Raw genomic sequence first — 24,039 nt, forward strand, 5'->3', positions numbered from 1 at the left:
TCAATTCTTGCTATGCTCTGTCACCACTAACAAAGACCAAAACCTCTCTGGGCTGGAAGGGGAAACTACAGTGCTCCTCATAAAATCACTTAGAAGCCTGAGGGTGGTAATTAGCTCATTTCCTGAGCTCTCCCTTCTTCAGGTTAAGCAACTTTAATTCCTTAACCTATCATTAAAGTGCTCATTTTACAGGCATACTCTATTTTTACTAGGTTCTTCTAAACTGCAGAGTCTGAAAATGGACACAAAGCTTTAAAAACATCTAAATAATATAGACTATAACCAAAGATCACATTCACATACCCAGAAAATTATGTGTCTTTAAATAAACTGTAGCCACAGTTACTGAAATTTAAGATTTGCTATATTTAATGTGCTCAGATAAAATAAAATTAGAATTTTATTTTGCAATGAAACAAACCTAAATAAAGCCCTGTAGCATCATAATAAAAAGATACATTTCCTCTTTCAGAAGATTTGTCACTGAAAATGAGGCAGCGATGAAGCAATGACTTCTCAGCACCGTATTTCCTTGTTTTATGAGTGGAAGTCACTTACCATATTCAAGTAGATACATTATTAAAAGCATTTAGTGTCACAAAAGAGTCACGTTTCTTCGAATATCAGCATTGCACAGTTCTAACAATTCTGGATACAGCATTTATTATTTTAGAAGACATTCATGGAAAAATACTGTGTGAACGGCAAAAAGGAGATGGAGGCCGCTTTAGGAATCTTTAATATCAAATGAAGGTATACTTGCTGCAATCTTTAAAATGACTCTGGGTTGTGATGTGGTGGCGAAAACCTGGTCCAGGAGACCACGATTATAGTCCTGATTTTGTACTTGGGCAGGACACTTCTTCTGTGAAAGTAACTTTTTTGTGTGTGGAAAAAGGGCATATTGTATTCATTATCTAACAAGTTAGGTAACTGAATTGAGGTTTCTTCTAGCTTTGTGATCATAAACCAATGTGCTATAAGTATTAGATAAATTCACCTTAAAAATATACATGGAATTAAACGCATTATGTAAGTTGGGGCATTTCTTATAGCCTTCTCATTTAAAAAAGGGACAGTTAATAGGATGATATGCTGGCTCAAATATAAAAAATAGTCCACGTCACCTTGGGCAAAACTCTCAGAATTTTTCGAGTTGATTATAGGCACCCACCTTAGTTTTTAAAATAACAGTATGTCTTATTGATATTTTCTCTACATTGCTTGCGCCTCAGGGGTTTCAGGGATTTCAAACTGATTTCCAAAAGACAGTATCTTGCTCTATACCTGTCAGAGTCCGTGCTATATTTAAACAGGATAGTATATGGGAAAACATTTACAATCTATAAAGCATTTTAAAGATGCTATATTTTTTACCTCCTTCCTTCCATCTCCTCAGCAAAATTAATCTCTCCTTATCCTGTACTATTGGAACTTTGTTTCACCTCTCTTATAAATTTTTAATCCATGCTCTTTTCTACTCTAGATCAACCATCCCTTCTAATAGGAATTATCTTACTCACTTGAGCATCTATAGGGCTTAGCATAGTGTGAGATTTGTAACAAATACTCAATAATTTTTTGACGAAATAAAGAATTAAAGTTACTAGAGAATATATTATTAAATGTGCTTTAGGTGTCATAGCCATAATTTCTTATATAGAATTTCATCTGTTGTTAGTACTTAGCCTCCTTTTTAAATATACACATTCCTCCCAGAGAAAACAGAAAAATTCAGTGGATAGCAGAGTCCATTAGTTCCTTTTCAGTGTTTAAAGGATTAAGCCTTGGCATCTTCTTTAAAATAATTCCTTAAAATCATGTATTCAAAATGTATTATTTGGGGGAGGGGCAGTATCAGGAGTGGGGGAGTGGGAGGTACAAACTAGGATCAAGGATGTACTGTATAACATGAGGAATATAGCCAATATTTTTTAATAACTGTACATGGAAGGTAACCTTTAAAAATTGTATAAAAATAAAATTTTTTAAATCAAATATATAAAGTATGATTGGACTAATGTTAATGAAAAAATGCACGTTATAAGAAATCAAAGCTACATGGATGTGAAGGAATTCGGAAGCAATATTAGGAGTGATTGTCTTTAAGTGTATGCTGCAATTTTCCCTGTAACTTTAAACTTTCATATGAAGAACATAAACTTCCATCAAGAAAAAAAATAAAACATAAAATCAAAAAAATGAAACATAAAATCAAAAGAAAATATATATATATATTATTTGGGCACATAATTGGTTAAGACTTCTGATTCAGTAATCTAAGCATAATGACACCCTTAAATAAATAATAATCTCTTGTCAGCTAGACTCATAAAACATTAGATATTTTTTTAAGTGCAAGAGAATCTCTATATCATCATTTCTTTAGCCCACCTCATATTACCAATGACGCAACAGAAGCACAGGAGGTAAAGTGACTTTGCCAAGGTCACATCAAGTCAGTGAGTGAGTGCTGAGCAGCACCAGGATAGACTCCAGATCACCCGACTCCTAGCCCAGTGCTGTTTCCTTCCTGCCTGTCCTCTCCGATTTATTCATCCAGAACTAACTGATCAAGCAGAAACAATTGGGAATAGTCAGACCTCTATTAATAACAACTTGCTTTTATATAGTACCATATAGTTTACAAAGCACTTTCCATATACTCTCTCTCCTTGATTCCTTCCCAAAACCCCAGACAGCAGACAATTTACCTCCATTTACAATAAACTAAGGCCTAGAAAGGTAAAGTGATATATCCAAGGTCACAGAGCCAAATTTGAACCCAGACTTTCTCACTATGAATTTAAGTCTGTGTACATAAATCCACAGCAACCTCTCTTTCAGAGATACAAAGAAAAAAATTCTTCCACCATAACCCTCATTTGCATCCTATTAAGCCAAGATTCTAAGGGGACTGCCCCAGTAACTTTCTGAAGGGTTTATTTATAAGTAGAAAGGCTGATTTTGAAAGAACTTTAACCAGATGCATAAACTATGCAAAAGTGATAGACGAACTGAGAAAAAAAGCAGGACAGCCACCGAAATGCAGGTCCAGCAAATTGATTTAGACATCAACGACAAGAAAGGTCTTCATTATCTACTTATTTCAGCCCCCACTTTTGAGCTGAAGGAACTAAAACACCTCTATCTCCCAACCCTAAAATGTAGAAATCCCAGGGTTTCTTGAAAAGTTATGACAGTCGTGACTCTGGAAATGCCACCCTTTTGCACTGATACAGCAGTCTTTTTGTTGACACTCACCAAAGGTCCTGAGCAGTACAGTCTGTTCCCCAGAGTCGCTAGGGTCAAGAGATGTATCTAAAGACAAGAATAAGGATGTGAGGCGTGCAGAGCAGTCTTCACGAGCGGACGGGGAGTAGAGCAGCCAGTCTCTGATGGGAGGAAAGAGGACCAGGAGACTGGGGACAAGGCACATGCACAGATGATGATGAAGGATCATACCACTCCCCATGGGACAGGATGAGAACAACACAGAAGAGACGGTTTTGTTTCTCATTTTCAGAAACAGGAGAGAAATTGCTCCTAACAAGGAGGAGGAGGAGGAAGTTTTCACGCCTAGCCAGATTTCATAGGGAGGAAGATCAATAGTTCTCTTCCATGGGCAACAAGAAGTTAAGTCACAGTGAATACAATCCATTATTTTTTTTGTTTTGTTTTTTGCGGTACGCGGGCCTCTCACCGCTGTGGCCTTTCCCGCTGCGGGGCACAGGCTCCAGACGCGCAGGCTCAGTGGCCATGGCTTACGGGCCCAGCCGCTCCGCAGCATGTGGGATCTTCCCGGACCGGGGCACGAACCCATGTCCCCTGCATCGGCAGGCGGACTCTCAACCACTGCGCCACCAGGGAAGCCCCACGATCCATTATTTAGAGAGCTATATTTGAGCTCAGGGTGAGATCTGAGTGCTGTTTAAACAAGAAGGAAAGATAAGTGGAGGCTGTGTACTACATGTGTGTCAACCCCGAGTCTTTAGCTACTTTATACCCAAGGATATAATGAAAAGTGCTACGAAAACCAAACAAGTAAATATTATTATACATCAAGTACCTTATATTTTATTCACTCAATTAAGTTTCTTTTGTTAATTGAAATGACCTTAATATGACCAAGTTACTGGGATTACAAAGAAGACATAGTCTTTGCCTTCATGATGCTCATAGCCTAGAAGACAAGCCTGACATGCAACCAAGGAACCATGTATACTATAGCAGCGGTCCCCAACCTTTTGGTAGCAGGGACCAGTTTCACGGAAGACAATTTTTCCATGGACGGGGGCGGGGGGTGGGCGGTTGGGGACAGGATGGTTTAGACGGTAATGCGAGCGATGGGGAGCAATGGGGAGCAGCAGAGGAAACTTCGCTTGCCTACCGCTCACCTCCTGCTGTGCGGCCCGGTTCCTAACACGCTCACCTCCTGCTGTGCGGCCCGGTTCCTTAACACGCTCACCTCCTGCTGTGCGGCCCAGTTCCTAACACGCCACAGAGCCATACCGGTCCACAGCCCGGGGGACTGGGGACCCTTGTACTATAGTGAAGAAAGAAATCAACATGGCAGGAGGGTTCAAAGGGCCTGAGGACAGAAAGACTTTTCTACCAGAGAAGGACCAAGAAAATCTTTAGTAAGAAAATTATAATCTCATTATTTGTGGATATAAAAAGTTAATGTACTTGGGGAAGATATTATGAGATCTCAAGTTGTGTTTTGCTTTTAACGAATAATGTAATTATTGCTAGTATTTTATTACTGATGAAGAACTGACTATTGAACAATGTTATTTATAGTTCCTAGCTTCCCCATAATATACCATTTGCTAATAGTTTATTAAGTCATGAAACCATAAATTTAACAGAACACATTACATTCTTAAATGTTCACTGAAGACAACATTCTCTGCCTCTCCAAAATGTTTAAATTCTATGTTTGTACATCTGTTGTGTGTTTTCAAGACAATGCAAACATGGGAAAATCTCAAAAATATATTGTAAAATAGTAAAACCAAAGCTGCATTTGGGAAGCTCTCCCCTGAATCTGCTGGGTGAATTGAAATTCAATCAAAATTAACCTGTGCAAATAAAGAGAGTCCTATTCTTCCAGTTTAAGAACTGGCCCTGCTTTCAAAATAAGTAATGAGAACTCTAAGCCATTTTCTCTTTCTGACATTGCATAAGTTTCAAGTCCTGTACCTATGTCCAAAGCAAAGCTCTTTCATTTGAATTACTGTCTTTAAAGAAATCCTCAGGGGGTTCAAAACTGGTACTTCCAGATCTCTGAGACTCAGAGCCACTAATTAAAATTTTTAATCATATTTATAGATAAGTGGGCTTTAGGGTGGGGACTTAATATGATTTAATAGATAGAAAATAATATGGGATTCAAGAAACTGGTTTTCATTCTTTACTTTACCAGGATTGAGCCCCTTTTTCCCTGGGCCTGTTTTTCCAGGTAAAATGACGAACATAAAAATGACTTCTAAAATATCTTCTGACCATAAAGATGCTATCACAGCGCTCGAAAGCTAGTAACTTTGCCAGTTATGAATTGGCAAGGTGATTTTTCTGGGAAATTATTACTTGAACTGTGAGAGCTAAGACACATTTCCCATCATGAATTTGAAGGCAGACTTAATAACTCCCATCCCATAGAGCCTCTAGCACTTGTTAATATCTCCATTATGGCATTTACCATATTGCATCTTAAGCAGTGCTGTCTGTCTTCCACGCTAGCGTGGAAGGTTCATGAAGTCAGAACTGTGTCTTGTTCAATGTTTTGCCAATGCCCAACAATGCATGACTCAAGGTAAGTGTCCAATGGATGCCCAGGTAGTGGAATAACGAATAAATTAGTATCTCAGGGCAATTTAAAAAAATTGTCTGGGGGCTTCCCTGGTGGCGCAGTGGTTGAGAGTCCGCCTGCTGATGCAGGGGACACGGGTTTGTGCCCCGGTCAGGGAAGATCCCATATGCCGCGGAGCGGCTGGGCCTGTGAGCCATGGCCGCTGAGCCTGCGCGTCCGGAGCCTGTGCTCTGCAACAGGAGAGGCCGCAGCGGTGACAGGCCCGCGTACCGCAAAATAAAAAAATAAAAAAATAAATTGTCTGGACATGATCTTGGTAGTTTTCTTAACCCTGTAACTCTTTTAAGGTATTTACATGGTGTTTCCTCATGGGAAGGCTACTTTAATGACCCTGATGTCTGACACCCTAACTATGCTGGATAAACAGAGGAAACCAGCCAGGACACTGCTGAAAAATGCTATCTCCAGGACCTCTGAGCTGAGATTATCTTTCCACAAGATTATTCAGTATCTTTTGAAAGTAAAGACTTCTAAGTAAAGATGGGAAAGTTGAACACAGGCTTTTACTTTCATTCCTACCTGAAACACTATTAAAAGTATAATAAAGGTGTATGTATGTGTGATAAATCTATAAAGATGCAGCAAAAGGGAGAGAAGACAACAACTGTCAAATTTTAGAAATAGGAAGCCAGCTGGTGAAGATATAAAGGATTTAGCAGACCTGAGAAAACTCAATTCTAAGTCAGTAGTGGGGAAAGACAATAAGCAATCTAATTTGGACTGAAGAATCTTCAAAAGTTGAGACAGCGGTAGCACCAAGCTTGTCTAGAAGTAGGGTGAAGGGGAAAAGGATAAAATACACAGAACTGGTGGACAGTTTGTTCTTAAGAAGGTATTATAACCTCAAACCCTCTCCTAAACGTTGAACATCTACACAACTGCCCTCCCCAATCTCAGCAGAAGACTGCAGATGTGTTCTTTGTAGAGGACAGAAGAGAGGCTCTCTGTACAGTGGGCCGAGTAAGTACCACATTGAAAACTAAGAGATTAAGTGAATTTACATGCTGATCGCTGAGACCCACAGAATCCTGGCAGCCATGTCTTTATCATACAGGCAGGAGAAAGAGTCTTCTCTGAGGAACTTATAAACAATAAGAAGCAAGACCTAAAGATACTGATATCAGGAGTTCCACAGTGAAAAGCCCATGAAGGTGACCCTATAACTAAGATCATTATCAATAAGCCCCACCCACGTGTACAGAGCCTCCAGTCACCTCTTTAGCCTGCTCTTAAACATGAACAGGCAACAAATATAAAAACATCTGTACAAAGTCTCTAACATGAAAGACAGAAATCAAAACAAGTAATTAAATGAAAGCTAACTGGAAAGAAAGGCTATGGAAGGAGATGAAAACTTCTAAAAGCTATATTATTAATATTCCTAACAAGGTATTAGAAATATTGCCTCAGTGAAACAAGGCAGTATAATATAAAATCAAACATTCAAAGAAAACAAGAATCTTGAAAACTAAAAGTCTGATATCAGAAATTAAAAATAAAACCTAACAGAAAAAATAGAAGATAAAAATGAGCCTATCACCAAGAAAACAGGTGAAAATATGTAAAGGAGGTGAAAACAGGAAATAAAACATATTAATAATAAAAATGTTTTAAAATTCAGGATATCAGGGACTCCCCTGGCAGTCCAGTGGTTAAGACTTCACCTTCCGATTCAGGGGATGCGGGTTCGATCCCTGGTCAGGGAGCTAAGATCCCATATGCCTCGGGGCCAAAAAACCAAAACATAAAACAGAAGCAATATTGTAACAAATTCAATGAAGACTTTAAAAATGGTCCATGTCAAAAAATCTATTAAAAAAAATTTCAAGATATCAATATCTACCAAAACATAAAACAGAAGCAATATTGTAACAAATTCAATGAAGACTATAAAAATGGTCCATGTCAAAAAATCTATTAAAAAAAAATTTCAAGATATCAATATCTGAGTAACAAGATTTCAAAAAAGCTGGAGCCAAATAACAGTAACAACAAAAAAGAAACAGAGAATAGGAAATCAAAAAAAAAAATTCAGGAAAATTTTCTAGATGCAAAGAATGTAAGTTTCCACATTAAAGAAGCCAACTAAGTACCCAGTATAATGGGTGAAAATAAAACCATAAGAAGGCAAATCTTCATAAATTTTCAGAACTCTGGGATAAAAGAGTTTTTCATAGAGAAAAAAATAAGTCATAGTCAAAAAATGATGAATCAGAATGTCATCAGACAAGAACAACAAAAGTAAAGGGAGAAGACATTATAGTGGTGCCATTTAAATTCTGAAGGAAAATTATTTTCAACCTAGAATTCTATACCTAGCCAAGTTATTGTCCAAATATGAGGAAAGAAGGAATATATTTTCAGATATGCAAAGGTCCAGAAAATTTAACTGTGTATCCTTTTTTTCAGGAAGCTGCTGGAAAATTGATTCTACCAAAATAAGCAAGTGAATTTAGACAGAAGAATACAGAGGATACAAGAAAACAAGAGAACCAAGCAAAGAGACCTGCAGAGATTTTCCAGGGTGATGGAAAGGGAGATTCCAGGATCAAACCAGTGCATAGGGCATAAAAGGAAAAGCGCACATATAGAACCAAGTCAGAAGGTTCCAAGAGAGATTACTTCAAGAAGATGAACTTGATAAGATATCTGTGCATCAGAATGGCTGGAGCTGAGATTCAGAACACTGGCAGAGGCTTGGAGTTAAATAGTGAAAAGTATGTATAGAAAGCTGAACAAACAAAAAACAAGACAACTATCAACCACAGAAAAAAACAAAATCATAAGAGAAAGGAAGAGTAATCACAGTCATGAAAAGCATTTACATAGTCATAAAAGTGTAACTAATAAATACTGAGCTAACCAAAACAATAATGTAACAGCCCTGGGAAGATGGCAGGATAGGAGGAATGCCTGTTGTGAGAGTGATGATGAGAGAGAGATGAAAACTTCATTTCTACAATGGGACATCAAAAATAGAGCTGAGAAATTGAGAGGAGGTAAGAAAAGAATGTCATTTACAACACAGAGGTAAATAGCAAAAAGAATTGCGAGTGATGTCTCTGGAGAGAAAAAAATTTGAGGGAGGGGACAAGGAAGTGCTATCTTTGATAATACACTTTCCATAACTGACAAAAATGGCAAGTGTACAAAAAAGAAAAGGAAGACACCACCTCAAATGTTATTCATGAGGGATCATCATTACACCTCTCTTGCTCTACAAGCATTTCTGAAGCAATGAGTAGCATCAGAGGCTGCATTGTGTTCCCCAGCACCCTCACACCTTTACTAAGACCTGCATGATTCAATGGAGAATAGAGATCAAAAGAGGTTGCTCAGAGAAAAGACAAGGCTGTCCTTGCCATCTGTCTAACTGCTCCTTATGGTTATTTGATGAAAATCATCTGCTGACCTTCATTTTCAAAATCTTGTTCATAAACCTTTCACCAGCCAGGCTGAGACCTTCTCTATACAAGGTGGTATTCTAGATTTCAACCACTGATTACGGCTGTCCAGTTTGGCAGGAAGTATCTTCCTGAAACTGTTTTAAGACTTTGATCCAAAACAGCTCTATGTTGAGTTACAACTAAAGGCTCAGACTGGAAGTATTATGCTTGGAATTCATTTAAACCTTTAAGCAAACTGAATCCATCAGACTCAGCAAAAGCCATGGCTATGATTTTGTACCCCAAGTTATAATGAGGCAGTTTTGACATACTTAATGATAGCTACATTTTGTTGAGTGCTTACTATTTGCCAGGCAGTGTGGCAAACACTTTCATATACTATATACTACCTCATTTAATCCTCAAAACAACTCTAAGAATAAATACTATTATTATCTCTATCATGTAAGTGAGAAAATCTAGAGTTAGGAAGATTAGGAACCTTGCCCAATATCTTCTGCTAGGAAGTAGACAGACAAAAATCAAAACCAGAATTGGGTTAAAAACTGCTCTAATTTCTTCATCTTCTCTAAAGAAAGACAGCCAAAATATTAAAATACACCACTGAAAGAGTGATGGTAGGTTGAAAAAGAACATATATCTTACATGAATCTTCATATACTTAAGGAGAATTTGAAGAACTTCATATAGCATAGTTACAAAATGCATGCATTTTAGTACCTGTATAGTGTTTGTCCTGTTACTGTAATTCTGAGAGTTGATAATAATTTATAGATCACTGAAGAGCAATTTTTGAGCCTGACACATTTCAAAAATATTTTTTGGATCTTCCCCCTAAAACACCAATCTGTAAGTTTCAATGCAAAAATTTCAGGGGATTGAGAGCCAAAGGTGAATAGAAATGAAACTCACTGTTTCATTAAGCAAGGGAAGTGTGTCAGCAGCAGAGGTTGGCAAAAGTCACAGAGTGCAATACTGGATCACAGCATTTCCTCTGGCCGTGGAACTGTGCTTACAGGTATACCTTGCTTTGTGCGATGGATATTTTCTTGAAAATCTAGGGAATAATTAAAGCTTTGCAAATGTAATTATACTCTAAAAGCCCTGGAATTTAATTTTTAAAAAAGACAATTGATATTAATATTTTTGAAGTGTAAGTTATCATTATCTACATTATGTAATTTGTAACAGGCCGCCACAATTTTCTTCTAATCTTTCATTTCATCATCAGGATTCATCATTCACTGTATCCTGTCCCTAACCCTACCTGCTTCATGGGGGGCAGGGACTTTGTCTTCTCACTACTATATTCAGCACCTAGAACAGTGCCCAGCTTATCAAATATTTGCCAGATTAATGAATTAACCAATCACTTAATCTTTCCTAGTTGCTACATGTATATTAATGATGCTATACCTTTGCTCATACTATTACATCAGCTTGGAATATTTTTCCAATGTTTCAGTTCCATCCCTTCTGCAAGACCAAGCTCAAATGCCAACTCCCTTCTCTGTATTCCCACAGATTATAGTTCTGTATCTGGTGTAACAGCAGAGGGTATAAATCTTGTATTATTCATTGGTTCCTGGTCTATAACACCTAGGCAGAGTAATCCACACAGAAGATATGATACTAAAAGTAAACTTTAAATTTAATCTAAATTTTCACATGCATACCCCGCTGTCAGCTCTTCCTAGGCTTCTGTTTGTGTCTATCTTCAAAACCAAGTCTGTGAAGTCAGAAACTGTGTCTCTTTTCATTTCTAATCTTGATGATAAGCAATGTGCCTGGCACAGATAAATAAATACATGTATTCATTTTATAAATGAAAACATGTATTATTTGTATACACCATTAATAACATCTTTGTACTAATTAACCAGTGTGTGGGTATGGGTAATACTGGGGTGATTTTGTAGATGTGATCTTATTTACTCTTTTAAGCTATGGAGTTCTGTCATGAGAATGCTACCCCATGATCCCTTATTCTGATATTCATCAATGATCAGCCAAATGTACATTTATTTCTAGATACAATACCCAAATACAAGAGAATCATAGACTACATTGTTTACACCAGGGGTTCTCAAAGTGTGATCCCCTAACTAGCAGCATCAGCATCCCCTGGGAACCTGTTAGAAAATGTAAACTTTCAGGCCCACCCTAGACCCACTGAGTCAGAAACTATAGGAGACCGAGAAATATGTTTTAACAAGCCTACAAGTTATTATAATCCATACTTAGAGTTGAAAACCCCTGACCAGGGGTACAACTGGGCAGAAAGTGGTTCTCACTATTCTTCCCTGAACAATGGAATGGTACCTGGACCTAAGCAACAATGTCAACATTCCTATCACAACAGTCAAGTTCTCTCTTCTGAGGAAACTCAACTTCATCTTAGGCCAGACAATGGGAATAAGTAAAATTCTAATCAAAAAGATTAGTGGATTTATTTCATTTTTGTCACTATTCTTTAATTTTTTAGCACGACTTAGACCAGTAGGTCTTAAAAACTATCATTTTAAGCCATATACCACAGCTGCATGGCATTCTGCTTGTTCCAACCTAAGGGGAAAAAAATGATCGAACTAGAACTAGACAGAATGAAGGAAAAACTAGCGAAGCAGCAAGGGTCAGCAGTCTAAAGAAAAGTATGAAGGAATGGATTTCAGACCAATCACAGCTGGTATTAAAGTAGGGAGGGCAGGCGATACCAGGAGAAGAAAAGAGTATGGTTCCGTGAGAGTAAGAATGGTGGCAGCGGCCAGCATCAGCGTCGGGTAGGAATCTCATCTTGCATCAGGAATGTTCACATGCGATGGACTGAAGGATACTGAAAGTTGCATCTGGCTCCGTGCAAGGGGTTAACGTGATAGTGAGAAGTTTAAGGCAGGAATCCAGCCCCACACAGGAAGAGAGGAAGTATTAATAGTAAGCCTAAGGGTCAGAGGATAATCGCAACAGCAGCAGCTGTTAATACTGCGTACTGATTTTATACTTGGTTCATCATGTAAATATAAAATATATATTTATTACATTTGTTATATATTATATATTTATTATATATTATTACACATTAATATATAATATATATTATTTGTCTCATTCATCTTGAAAGAGCCATTGTACAAATAAGGAAGCGAAGACACAGAGAGATATCTTGCCCAAGTCACAAGGTCTAACAAGTTGCCAGTTGTGTGTCTGATTTCAAGTCTTGTAATCTTTCTACAACACCACTGAGCTTACCAGGTAAGCAGGACAGCTATTCAAGGTGATGTGAGAGAAGGAAGATGCAACCCCATGCTTAAGACCCTGGGGTTGGAAGCCACCTCAGGCATATGAGCATCGGGTGCTCTCTCATAGCCACCTGATTGACAGCAGCCAGGAACACTCCTCAAGATTCCCCAAGTCTGGCTCTGATTGGCCCAGGGTTTCGGTGAGCCTGAGCCTGCAGAGATCACCATCCTGAAGGCTAATAAATTGTAAACATCGTATGTGTGTGTACACAGCTGGCCTAGTTTTCAGCAAAGGAAGTACCAGACCAGAGCAAAGTATGCCTCAGATGTTCAGTTGTGGTTAAGCTCACAGACTCTGAAGCTTGTCTGCTATGTACCAAGCTATGTGACTTGGTCAAATTACTTAACGTCTCTATGCTGGGGTTTTCTACTCCCTAAAATAGGGATAACAATACCGCCTGCCTCACTGAATTGTTATGAGGATTAGAGTCACTATATGTAAAGCACAGTGCCCTATACATAGTAAAAAATATATATAAGCACAATTTCAAAAGACTGTTATCTCCTCAAATGTCCTTTCAATGTCTCACATGAATAAAGCGTGAAAACATCAAGCATAAAGATTTTTGCTTTAGTTCAGTTTAGGTAGATCTGTTTAAAACGTTTATAACTAAGCCCAATACTTAGTGTACTTTATAGAAAAAAAGTAATGAAATATTGATGAAAGATTTAAAAAAGGAAAAAACACTCACAATCCAATCATTACCCAAATATTGCCTCTTTTTACATACTACCATCTATTATTCTTTGTCCACAGACATACAAATTTCACATTATTGTAATCAGTACATATATCCACATCACCGTTTTTTACAATTACCATCATATCACAAGTTTCTGATTATAACTCATGTTTATAAACATGTTAATGGCTGTTAAATAATCCATCCCATCACTAAATTTTATTCTCTGCACAATCAAGAAATTCATCTTATTAATCATGAAACCCTTAGACTTTTGATAACTTTTATCTGGAAATAAAAAAGGCTTCTTCTATCCAAAATGATCAGTAGCCAATCAAACATCAGAAGACAGAAAAGGTTTTTAAATTGAAGACAATGCAGGACTGAGTGCAATTATTTTTAAATAGTATGTTACTAATGATTGAGAACTAAAACAAAATCAAATCTCTTTCTATAATGTGAGTAAAACACTCAGCACTTGGACTCCTTGGCATTATTCTTTTTTTTTGTTTTTATTAGGGGATATGTGCTGATTAAGGTTGGGAGAGAGGAGAAAACCATACCCACCAAATCAACTTCACATACGACTGATGTATAAATAAACTAATATTATTTGTAAAGACACATGAGACGAGTGGAAAAAAATATTACAAAAACATAATGTATAATCTGATGAGCAAAAATGCCACTGAGTTAACTAAAGAAATAGTAGAGAACAAGGCACCAACCATAAATCCTTAAACAAAACATAATCACTGTAGTCCCTACACAAACACCTCACAAATGCTGGTTCTTACAATCCCATAGATGAAAAGAAACTTGCCTCTGATCCACCCTTGTTTCACAGAAGAAGAAATATGGACAGAGAAAGGAAGTGACCAGCTCAAACTCACACAAGGAGTTGGGGCAGAAATCAGGATTCAAATCCAAGTCTCCAGACTCCCAAGTCAAGGTTTTTTCCTCCAGGACACTGCAACCACCCACTGGTTCAGACATACCTAGGTCTATATGTGGTCACCATCATGCAATCTACAAACTCCGGCCAAGTAGCCATTTTCACCCAGTCTTAGTGCTTTCTCACATGGAACCCAGTTAATTGCTCAATCCAGTCCAATTGCTCAAACTAGTTATAGACCCAACAAATTCAGTCACACAACTCACAGCATGAAAAAGCTAGCTCAGACCTTACAGGGGAGCCTTAAAAATTAATGTGGTAATTAGGACCACCCTGTTTTATTTTCTACAGACATCAAGTCTAAAAAGGATCAAGTAAAGGAAGAATGCAAACTAGCTGAAAAGGCAGTTTCTTCGTAATAAGAAAGTAGAAATCAATAGGCAAATAGAGTTATATATATTTCTTTTTACAAAAAGGCTTAGGACACTGAGCTCCAGAGAGGAGAATAAAGATTTTTCCCAAAGTTCCTCCACTGAATAGTGGGAGCAGAAGCAGAACCAGAACCCAGGTTTTCTAGCATCTAGTCTAATATTAGTTTTATTTCATCAGAACATGCACCATGTTTTTCATGCCTCAGCGAATCACCCTAGTATACAACCTCATAATCCCACCAGTATGTTGACTCCAGTTTAAAAAGCTTACCTGTAGAGAATCTAACACATAGTAGGCACTCAATAAATAATTCTTATTAAATAAATCAATCAATCATCTTGTTTTAAAATTGCTTTGGTTGTCTCCCTCACCTCAGTATTATTGAGGGTATTGCTATACTTGGATTATCAGTTTGCTTTTTATGCTGATGCAAAGTCCATGTCATCTCATTTTGAGTTATTTGTAGGCTTGAAAATAAAGCATGATTTACATGACAACCTTTCTCTTGACATATAGCAAATATTTCTCTTTTAAATCCCGGAAGAGAAAAAAAAATAAACCAAATTCAATTTTAAGTAGTGCTGGAAATGTTAAAAATATCTTGAAAGAAGTACCTTTGGGAAAACTGCTTAAATAATCTAATTTTAAACTTTCCAGATTTTTAACAATTAGAATGATCATGTAATAAGTCTTGTGAAATTCTCTAATTCATAGAACATCTAAACCCAATTTAGTAGGTGAATGAGACTAAGGGCAAAAATACCTCAACATTGTTTTTTTGAAGTCAGAATCATCTAGATTTTTTGTTTTCAAAAAGTTAAAAAAGAATTTCCAATTTGTCTTGTGATGAGGTTTGCTCCACATGTTTGGTATCAGTATTTGAGGAACAGAGAAAAACCCGATTGTTTCACATGGGCGATATCTGTAGGAATGAACTGGGTAGAAAGAGAGACTGCTACTGGCAGATTGGCTTGCTGCTTCCTCCTGCCTGCTAGCTAAGGGAATCTTTGATGTGTTTAGTTACCTTCTGAATGGCCTCTGAAAGCTTCTAGATTTTTTCCTGCAGTCTAGTCCCTTTGGACTGCTTCTCAGGCTATCGGCCAGTCCACAATTAGTAGAGAAAGAAACCCTGACCTCAGAATAGCAGCTTACCATTCCTTTTTTTTTTCTACAGTGTTTACAGCCCACTTTCAGTTATCTGTGCTCTCTGAATCACTGGTGGTGGGATTTATTTCAGGTAAAAAGCCAGGCAGAGTATATGCTTAAAAAAATGAAAAAGAAAAGCTCTGTGGAGAGGCAACAGGTGTCCCCTGGGATACCTGCCAATGTACCATCAGTTGGATCACAGCAGCAAAATACCATGGCCTCCCTGGGTGAGAGTCCCACGTTCCCAAAGACAGGGAGACAGAGACTGTTTCAAAAAGTAACTGGAGAGAATAGCAAACTAAAATTAGAACTACAGACATTGATCCTGGAACAAAATCCACCATATTCTGCATGCAGGGATGCCAATGAGGATGAAGACATTGGGGGAAGTCATGGGTCTTCTTGGCCTCAGACACACACCATCTATCTACATGTCTATTTTCTAACCCAAGCCTGTAGGACAAGAATTAGTTTCTCTCTTCTACATGTTCGCTCTCTTAAGGCAATAATAAAAATCAAGGTCCAGGCAGCAGGAGTCTGGTAGTGTTTCTGACAAAGGACACACGTACCTGTTACGTTTCATATTAATCACCCTGTAGCTTATCTACTGATTCCTAATTGAGAGTGCACATCCTAATCACGTGAGGTGCTCCTTAAATATCCAAGTCCCACGTACCATGGGGTGCCCCGTGATTCAGATGTGCACCCGACTGAAAATCCTGTTAGCGGCCAGATTTTGCAGTCTATGTTTTAAACCCAACCAAGGTATAATACTTGACCCAATGCATCTCCATTCCCAAACCCACAAGATGTTATATAACTGCCTTGAAACTACATCTGAGCAACATAGAGATAAACTCACGTTTTTGAGGAGTTACTGCAAAAAAAAATACATAGAATAAGAACAAATGAAATCCCTTTTGGTAAATTAAAGCCTTTGCAGAAGTCAAAGGAGATAACTTGTTGAGTGTGTATGCAGTATGCTTGCTGCTAAAACTACAAAAATGGCAAAGGATTAATTTCTCCCCTCTAGGATGAGATCCTAATGAAAAGACAAACACAGCTAATAATAATGAAAGACTATGATTCTAAACTCTAAATCGTTTATTGGTACGAGTTTAATTTCAGAATCATGATATAGGGGGTATGGGGCTTGGGGTAGGCACAATAATTCTTATTTTACAGAGAAATAAAGAGAAGATGGATTGCCTAAGTCACTTCGTCTTTCTCAGCCACTGTTTTGTTATCTACAAAATGAAGTTAAAATGTCTAATCACAAGGTTTTAAGGGCGATGACATATATTAAAAGCCCTTTAAAAAAATACAGAGTGTCTCATGAATGTGACAAATCAGGAAACCCAATATTAACAAATCCAGTATAACATAATTATTAGTCATTCAGTAAGCACAAAACACCACACCTAATAGGGTCAAAAGCTTAAAGGCATAAAAGGACAACGATAAGGGAATGAGGGAGAAAACTAACTGGCCACCTCCAGACTCATTACTACCAAGCCTCATAACAACCACCTGACTCAGACAATAGGTTACTAGCCAGGTAGCTAGTCAGTTGGAACAGCTTTTAGAGTAGGTACTTAGCAAGAGTTCAAATGTTCTCCCACACAAAAATTCTGTTTAAAGAAACCAAAAGTGGAACAAAAGGTAGGCATTATTGTTGTGGAATGTTAAGTGCCTCCGCAGAGGTCATTAATCACTAAGACTTTAGATTCTAGCCTCCTGGGTAGCCTACTAGAACTCTGAAAGATGAATGGAGAAGAGACATATGATGTTAGAAATCGGCAGCTCTTGAGCCTGTCGATGTATCCCCAGACTGTAAGCTCCTGGAGGGCAACCCAATGCACTATTCATATCACCATCCCCTACATTTAACAATGTGCCTGGAACAATGTGGCAACTCATTAAATATTTTGAATTAAATGAAATGAACTCCCTTTGATATTTAAGAATCTTTAAGACTCAGACAGGAAAAGTGATTTGTCCAATGTTACACCATTAGAGCTGGGATAAGAAGTGATCTCCTATGCCCAATGTGTATTGTTATGTTTTGTACCGTATTATATTTTACTTATCCTACAATGGTCTCGGAGATTTGGTTGTTTGTTTTTTAACCACAAAGTAGCTTTTCTAAAAATCACTTCCCAGCTCTGATAAACTAGTTACTGCATAGACATTTCCTTTGTCTCCTGCAGGGTGAACCATTCTGATTTCAGAGAAATGAGTACTCTATACCTTACCTATGTTGGTTCATGCCCCTGGCTTGCCTCTAATGTTGGTGTGAAACTCAGAACACAGTTGAATCTTCACTGGGATGTGTAGTTCTCTATAAAGAAAGCAGGTCATGTTACTGCCTTCTATGTTCTGGAATAGCCAAACTTCTTTCACCTCTCCCAATTTACAATCTCCTGGATGCATGAACACGGCATGATTAACTAATGAAGGTTATCCAATTCAACATATATAATCTGAGTCCCTACTATGTAAATGAAAATGTTTTATCTGATGCAGGCACCTGAGTAGCTATATGAATATCAGAGATTCATATTATGCCCACAAAAAAGTTATCTATGAATGGAGATTTGAGAGTGAGATGTTTAAGATCAGAGACTGCATCTCAGTTTTCTTTTACATTCTCAGAACTAAGCACATTGGGAACATAGCAGATGCTCAATAAATGTTTGTTTAAATAAAGAACACAAAAATTATAATGTTGATTGTAAGAAATGCAGTATGTGAGGGACAAACAAGGACTTTAGGTCATATAAAGTATACTAGTAAATATTAATTAGATGTAAGGGAGGTCAGGGAAGATCTTACATAGCAAGGGGGATTGCAAATGAACTCAAAAGAACTGAACAGAGGCACATGACCATGAGAAGGTGGTAATGCTATATTCACTCTAAGATGGGCCTCAATTTAAGCAGTCTAATATCACACCACCATGGGTTAATACCAGGACATTTTAAGGAGCTCAAAATAAACCTACAGAATAAGCATTTAAAGATAATCAGGGGGTGCTTCCCTGGTAGCGCAGTGGTTAAGAATCTGCCTGCCAATGCAGGGGACACGGGTTCAAGCCCTGGCCCGGTAAGATCCCATATGCCACGGAGCAACTAAGCCCGTGCACCACAACTACTGAGCCTGTGCTCTAGAGCCCGCAAGCCACAACTACTGAGCCCACGCACCACAACTAGTGAAGCCTGCGCGCCTAGAGCCTGTGCTCCGCAACTAAAGAAAGCCCACGCACAGCAACAAACACCCAACACAGCCAAAAATTTAAAAATACATAAATAAATAAATTTATATTTAAAAAAGATAATCAAGGGGTTGAAATTAAACGGCTGGAGGAAGAACAGAGAGGGTATTTTAAATGAGTCCATTTTCTGATATAACCGTGAGGCAAGCAGTTTCTTCTGCATTTCATTTCCATTTTTTGCTAAAGCAACCAAAAACTTATAACATGATCACATATGCAGAAGCTTCCATATTGATTAGTTAATTTCAAATCTTCTACACTGAGGTCCCCAGAGTGGTTCATTCGTAGATACAATCAGTCCCCTAAGGTCTAAACCAGTGCTTCTTAAACTTTAATATGCATACAAATGACAAGTAGATGCTGTTGAAATGCAGATTTGGTTCAGTATGTCTGGAGTAGGGCCTGAGATTCTGAATTTCTAACAAGTTTCCAAGTGATGTTAATACTGCTTGTCTGTGGATTACACCTTGAGTAGCAAGATCCTAGACCAATGCTTAACCTTGACTATCAATTTTCATCACTTGTGGAGCTTTTTAAAAATACCTATGCCCAGGTTCTACTCCAGAACCCATTAAATCAGAATGTCTAGAGGTGTGGCCTAAGTATCTTTATGCTTCAAAAGCTCTGCAGGTGTTTCTAATAGACCAGCCTAAGATTGAGAACCTAGCTGGACAAAGAAAAGATGTGCTACAGGAGAGGGGAAAAAAAAAAAAGAGAAGATCGGGAGAGAGAGAAAGAGAAAGAGAGAGAGAGAGAGAGGGAAAGTTCTTTCCTCACTGTAAATCAATGCTTCTCAAGCTAATGTGCATACAAATAACCTGGGGATTTCGTTAAAAATCAGATTCTGATACAGTAAGCCTGGAGTAAAGATCCAAGGTTCTGCAGTTCTAAATCAAACCACATTTTGATTGTCAAGAGTCTAAATGAGTTATTCCTGAACACAGTTACACCTGAGATCTTAAAAAAAAAACACCTATGCCTCTCTCCTACCCTAACATTCTGACGTAACTAAGAAAGGGTGTGACCAGGCATGAGGATGTCTAAAAGCATGCCAGATGATTCTAATGTGCATCAAAGTTTGTGAACCACTGCAAGGCACAAATTCTGTCAAAGCTGTTCAGACTATGCACCAACCCAAATCTCTGAGGCAATATTAATTACCATGGTACACAAGGATCACTGAAATTACACTGTAAATTGATTGCTAGGTCAATTGATTTATTTTCCTCTCTTTACCCTGATAACAGGAAGTGATGCAAAGCAATAAGTAAGGATGCAAAAAAAATTGACCTTATTTGTAAATAACTCATGCTCAACTTGCTGGAGACTCTGGACAAGCGCTCTAAGAAAGGTTTTCAAATGCTGGAGGTAATGTGAAGGTTGTCAAATGCTGGCAACAAGAGTCAAGATTAATTGGGCCATTAGCTGTTTTTCTGGGATGGAGAACTCTTGAACTTTCAACTGAATCATGTAATAATACTTTGAGTATTGAAAGAGTTTCTAGTAGAAAAAAATATATATGCTTACATTTGAAAATGTCTTCCTGGAATTAAATTTGAATCTGTTGAGGGAAGAAATTTGTACATGGCAGCATAAGTACTTAAGATGCACCAATTCAAATGGGATATGGATACATTCTTCTTAATACACATTTTTTTCTTCTATAATAAAATTTCAAGTTAGCTACCATTTTTAGCTGTGCCATTTGCATCAACTCAGAAAGTGAGACCAATGTGTAAATAATTAGCCATTCTTCATATGATCAGTACCTGGCTAATTCAGTTTTGCAAAGGAAGTCTGAGAACTAACATGTATAAGGACTTTCACCATGTCTTTTGCCTGAAGCAATTATGGTACCTCTGCAAAATGACCACAGTATTGGTTTGGGGCAAAATTATTAATTGCCTTTGGGTCAGTGCTGTGATTCACACCTGTATCACTGCTATCTGGATTTCTACAGAACTTCTGGCCTGATTCTTCCCAGATAACTTCTGAGATTCTTTCTCCTTTCCAAAATCCCAAGACTGGCAGAACAGCTAGAATGCTACTGTTACCAGCATGAGATATAAACCACCTGGAACTCTGCATAACATGTAACATATTTTATGGGAAACGAGGAGAAATAAAAAATTATTACTAAGAGATACATCCTCCTTTTATGATGGGCCAGGAATTAGTGTATAAATTGGATGCAAAAATGTTACCAAGAACCTCTGCCAAATAACCAAGTTTAATAATCAAACAGCAGGTGTCCTCTAAATACAAAAAAAAAATGCTTCTTAGTAAAATGATACTCTGTCTTTTGTTTAATCTCATGTTCCAGAAATACTTAATCAACTGGAATATTACAGACCTCTATGAGTTAAGACTTGGCTTCTCATTTTAAAATGGATTCTACAATACAGTTAATAAATATATGCCTCATGTATATTTATTGACATGGGATCTCTCATATATGTACATCATTGTTAGTCAAGGAAATGCCCATCAGCAAACCATCAGAATAAAATTATCTCAATTAAAATTTGCCAGATTGTCTGAATCCATGTTGACTCAGTTATTTTCATACTGAAAATGCTTACCTAGGTTGAAATACTTAACTCCTCTAATTAGATACTTTATTGAACAGGTACCTACTATCATTTGACGCTCCAGTTTTATTAATCATCCCAGAAATAGGTAACCCACCACCACTCCCTGATCCTGAGCACATTAACACAATGACTGACATTCTTGGTTTAAAAATAAAACCTTGTTTCAAATACAGCTTCTCGAGTTCTGGGTAATGAATATAGTTTCATAAAAGTTGACATCATTTCTTCTGATTTCACCACAATTAAATACAACCAGTATTCCTACTGGATATATGACCACATTACTCAAGACTCTTGCAAGCTGGTGGGCGTTTTAAAGAGGAGGAGGAGGAGGAGACCTGCATAGATGGAGTTAAACCCAAAGGCTATCCAATCTTACAATTTTAATAGCCATTTTGTTTATGAGTTAAATATGCCAACAGAAGTTGATTTTTACAGTTCATTTACCAGTTAGTATGTGTATATTATGCAGATTTGCTATGAGGAGAATATTAATATATACATATCCAGAACTAGTATATGCATCATGCCTGGAGCCAAGCAGTACTCCGATACACTGTTCTTCTTAGAGGTCAGTTCTAACGCACACTGTTCCAAACAGACCCAATTTCTCGGCTGATATATTTTCAAAATGCAGTAGGATGTGGTCATACACACCCAGAAATACCATCTTCGTGGGGTGGGGGTGGAGAAATCCAAATAATTTTTCTATAGCAATGCATTATTGGATATCAGATACAAACGTGCCTGTCAGCAATCCTAAAGCAAATGAAATATATTTATTTGAACCCATCCATTCTACAGACAAGAAACTGCTTTATCAACACATCTCGCCTCCCCCACCATCTAAAGACTCTTCCCACCCCCCTACCTAAAAAGAAAAAAAAAATCACACTTCACTACGCAACTGATGGAGTATTAAACACTGTCTTCCAAGCTGTGGGAGTTAAAAAGAAGTCGCCTTCCTGCCACACTTCCCTGGTGCTGCAACGGACATAGCATCTCCTCCTATCGACCTAGTATGATGCTCACTCCCCAAGCACTGCAGTCTCCTCGCCGAGGGCTGCCCTGGCCACACGCACATGCAGCGGGAAGTCCCCAGATGGGAACAGACTCATACCTTTGCTCTCCATTTCGGTCCCTTTCGAGTGCTGGGAAGTTCAATGGAAGTTGGCCGGAAGATGTGGGCCCGCTTCAGATTCCCAAATCCAGGAAGCCAATCTGATGATTTCGCCCGTACTTCCTTTCTTCCCCTCAGGCTTCCTGAAAGATGGGATTTCTTAAACCTTGAAGCTGCAATCAGCCACCAAAGGACCCTTAGCAGCAGCAGCAGATTGCCTCTTCAGGGGATAGGTTGAGACCTAGTATTGATATGCATGCACGGTGCCCGCTCAGTTTGTTTTTTTTACCTGGTTCTGGAAGCTGCAAGCAGGAGCTGTCCTCTGAACGTGGTGCTGCAGGTGTAGTGACAGATCATCCCACTTTGCTCTCTGGATGTACAGCAGATTTGCATGGGCGCTGGCACGCATGCGCAGGGCGGCCCTTTCGGCCGCCTCCCGCTCCCCCCCCCTTCTTCGCTTCTCTCCCCAATACGGTCCTCAGTTATCCCCGCTGAAGAGCTGTAGCTTTCGGTCACAGGGAGCGCTGCTAAAAATAAAGGCCGGACCGGATTTTCCTTTGCAAGCTAGAAAATGGATTGGATTGGGATTGTGTATCAATCCAATACGATTTCCCAGGATGGATTACTGAAGCCTTGGAGGAAACTGGGGTCTCCGAGCTGGGTATGGTTTTATTCAGAAGCAGAAAGGAGAAAAGAGGAGTGTATTTACAAATTCCATTTAATGGTCACAATTTGGGGTTCTCTTCCTAGTTGCTGCAGTAACTTTTCAGGTGAACACTTCCTCCTCTTCTACCCACTTGCCCCACTGACTTTACGTTTCTCTTTGCATTTCCATATTTGTTTTGTTTTTTTCCTCAGGGATAGAGTGGGAGTAGCCCTGGAGCTACCAAAGATTAATATTCTCCCACTTTGCTACTCCGACTGAGTTTTCCTGCCTCCCCGAGATCCCTTTGGCCTCCACCTCAAAACTGTCCCATGAACAGGCTCCAGGGCTTCTAAAGTTCTCTGAACAAAGCCACCGAGGACATTCTGTGGTGCTTTAGCTTCTTTCCAACAGTCTACCAAGAAGCAGAGTCCCCACAGGTGGGGAGGCCCTTTATTGATAAAAAGCGCTTTAAAGCTGTGTAAAGAATCATTCTTATAAAGATGCAGAGGAAGAGTGTTTTTCTTGTATAAGGTTCTAGGGAAGGTCTCAAAGCCAAAAATCCCTTAAAGTACTCTTTTCATATCAGAACATTTTAAAAGCCCACACTACACTTAGTTTATCTGCAACATGTTTAATAGGGCAAGAGTGTATTTACTACCTTTTTTTTTTCA

At 38.3% G+C, this 24,039-nt stretch overlaps 1 protein-coding gene across 1 annotated transcript in view; it reads right to left on the bottom strand.

The window, feature by feature from the left end:
• FGF12 (fibroblast growth factor 12) overlaps positions 1-23,099 on the bottom strand; it is a 608,799-nt gene extending 585,700 nt beyond the window's left edge. Inside the window, exons 1-2 of the mRNA XM_024124304.2 lie at positions 23,012-23,099; positions 22,723-22,865 (exon numbers count right to left, since the gene is read on the bottom strand). Of these exons, the coding sequence (XP_023980072.1) occupies positions 22,723-22,735 (13 nt within the window). The 5' untranslated portion in view covers positions 22,736-22,865; positions 23,012-23,099. The remainder of the gene's footprint in view (positions 1-22,722; positions 22,866-23,011) is intronic.
• Positions 23,100-24,039: the final 940 nt, after the last annotated feature.

Source organism: Physeter macrocephalus, chromosome 1 (genome assembly GCF_002837175.3).
Source record: "Physeter macrocephalus isolate SW-GA chromosome 1, ASM283717v5, whole genome shotgun sequence".
Classification (NCBI taxonomy): Eukaryota; Metazoa; Chordata; class Mammalia; order Artiodactyla; family Physeteridae; genus Physeter; species Physeter macrocephalus.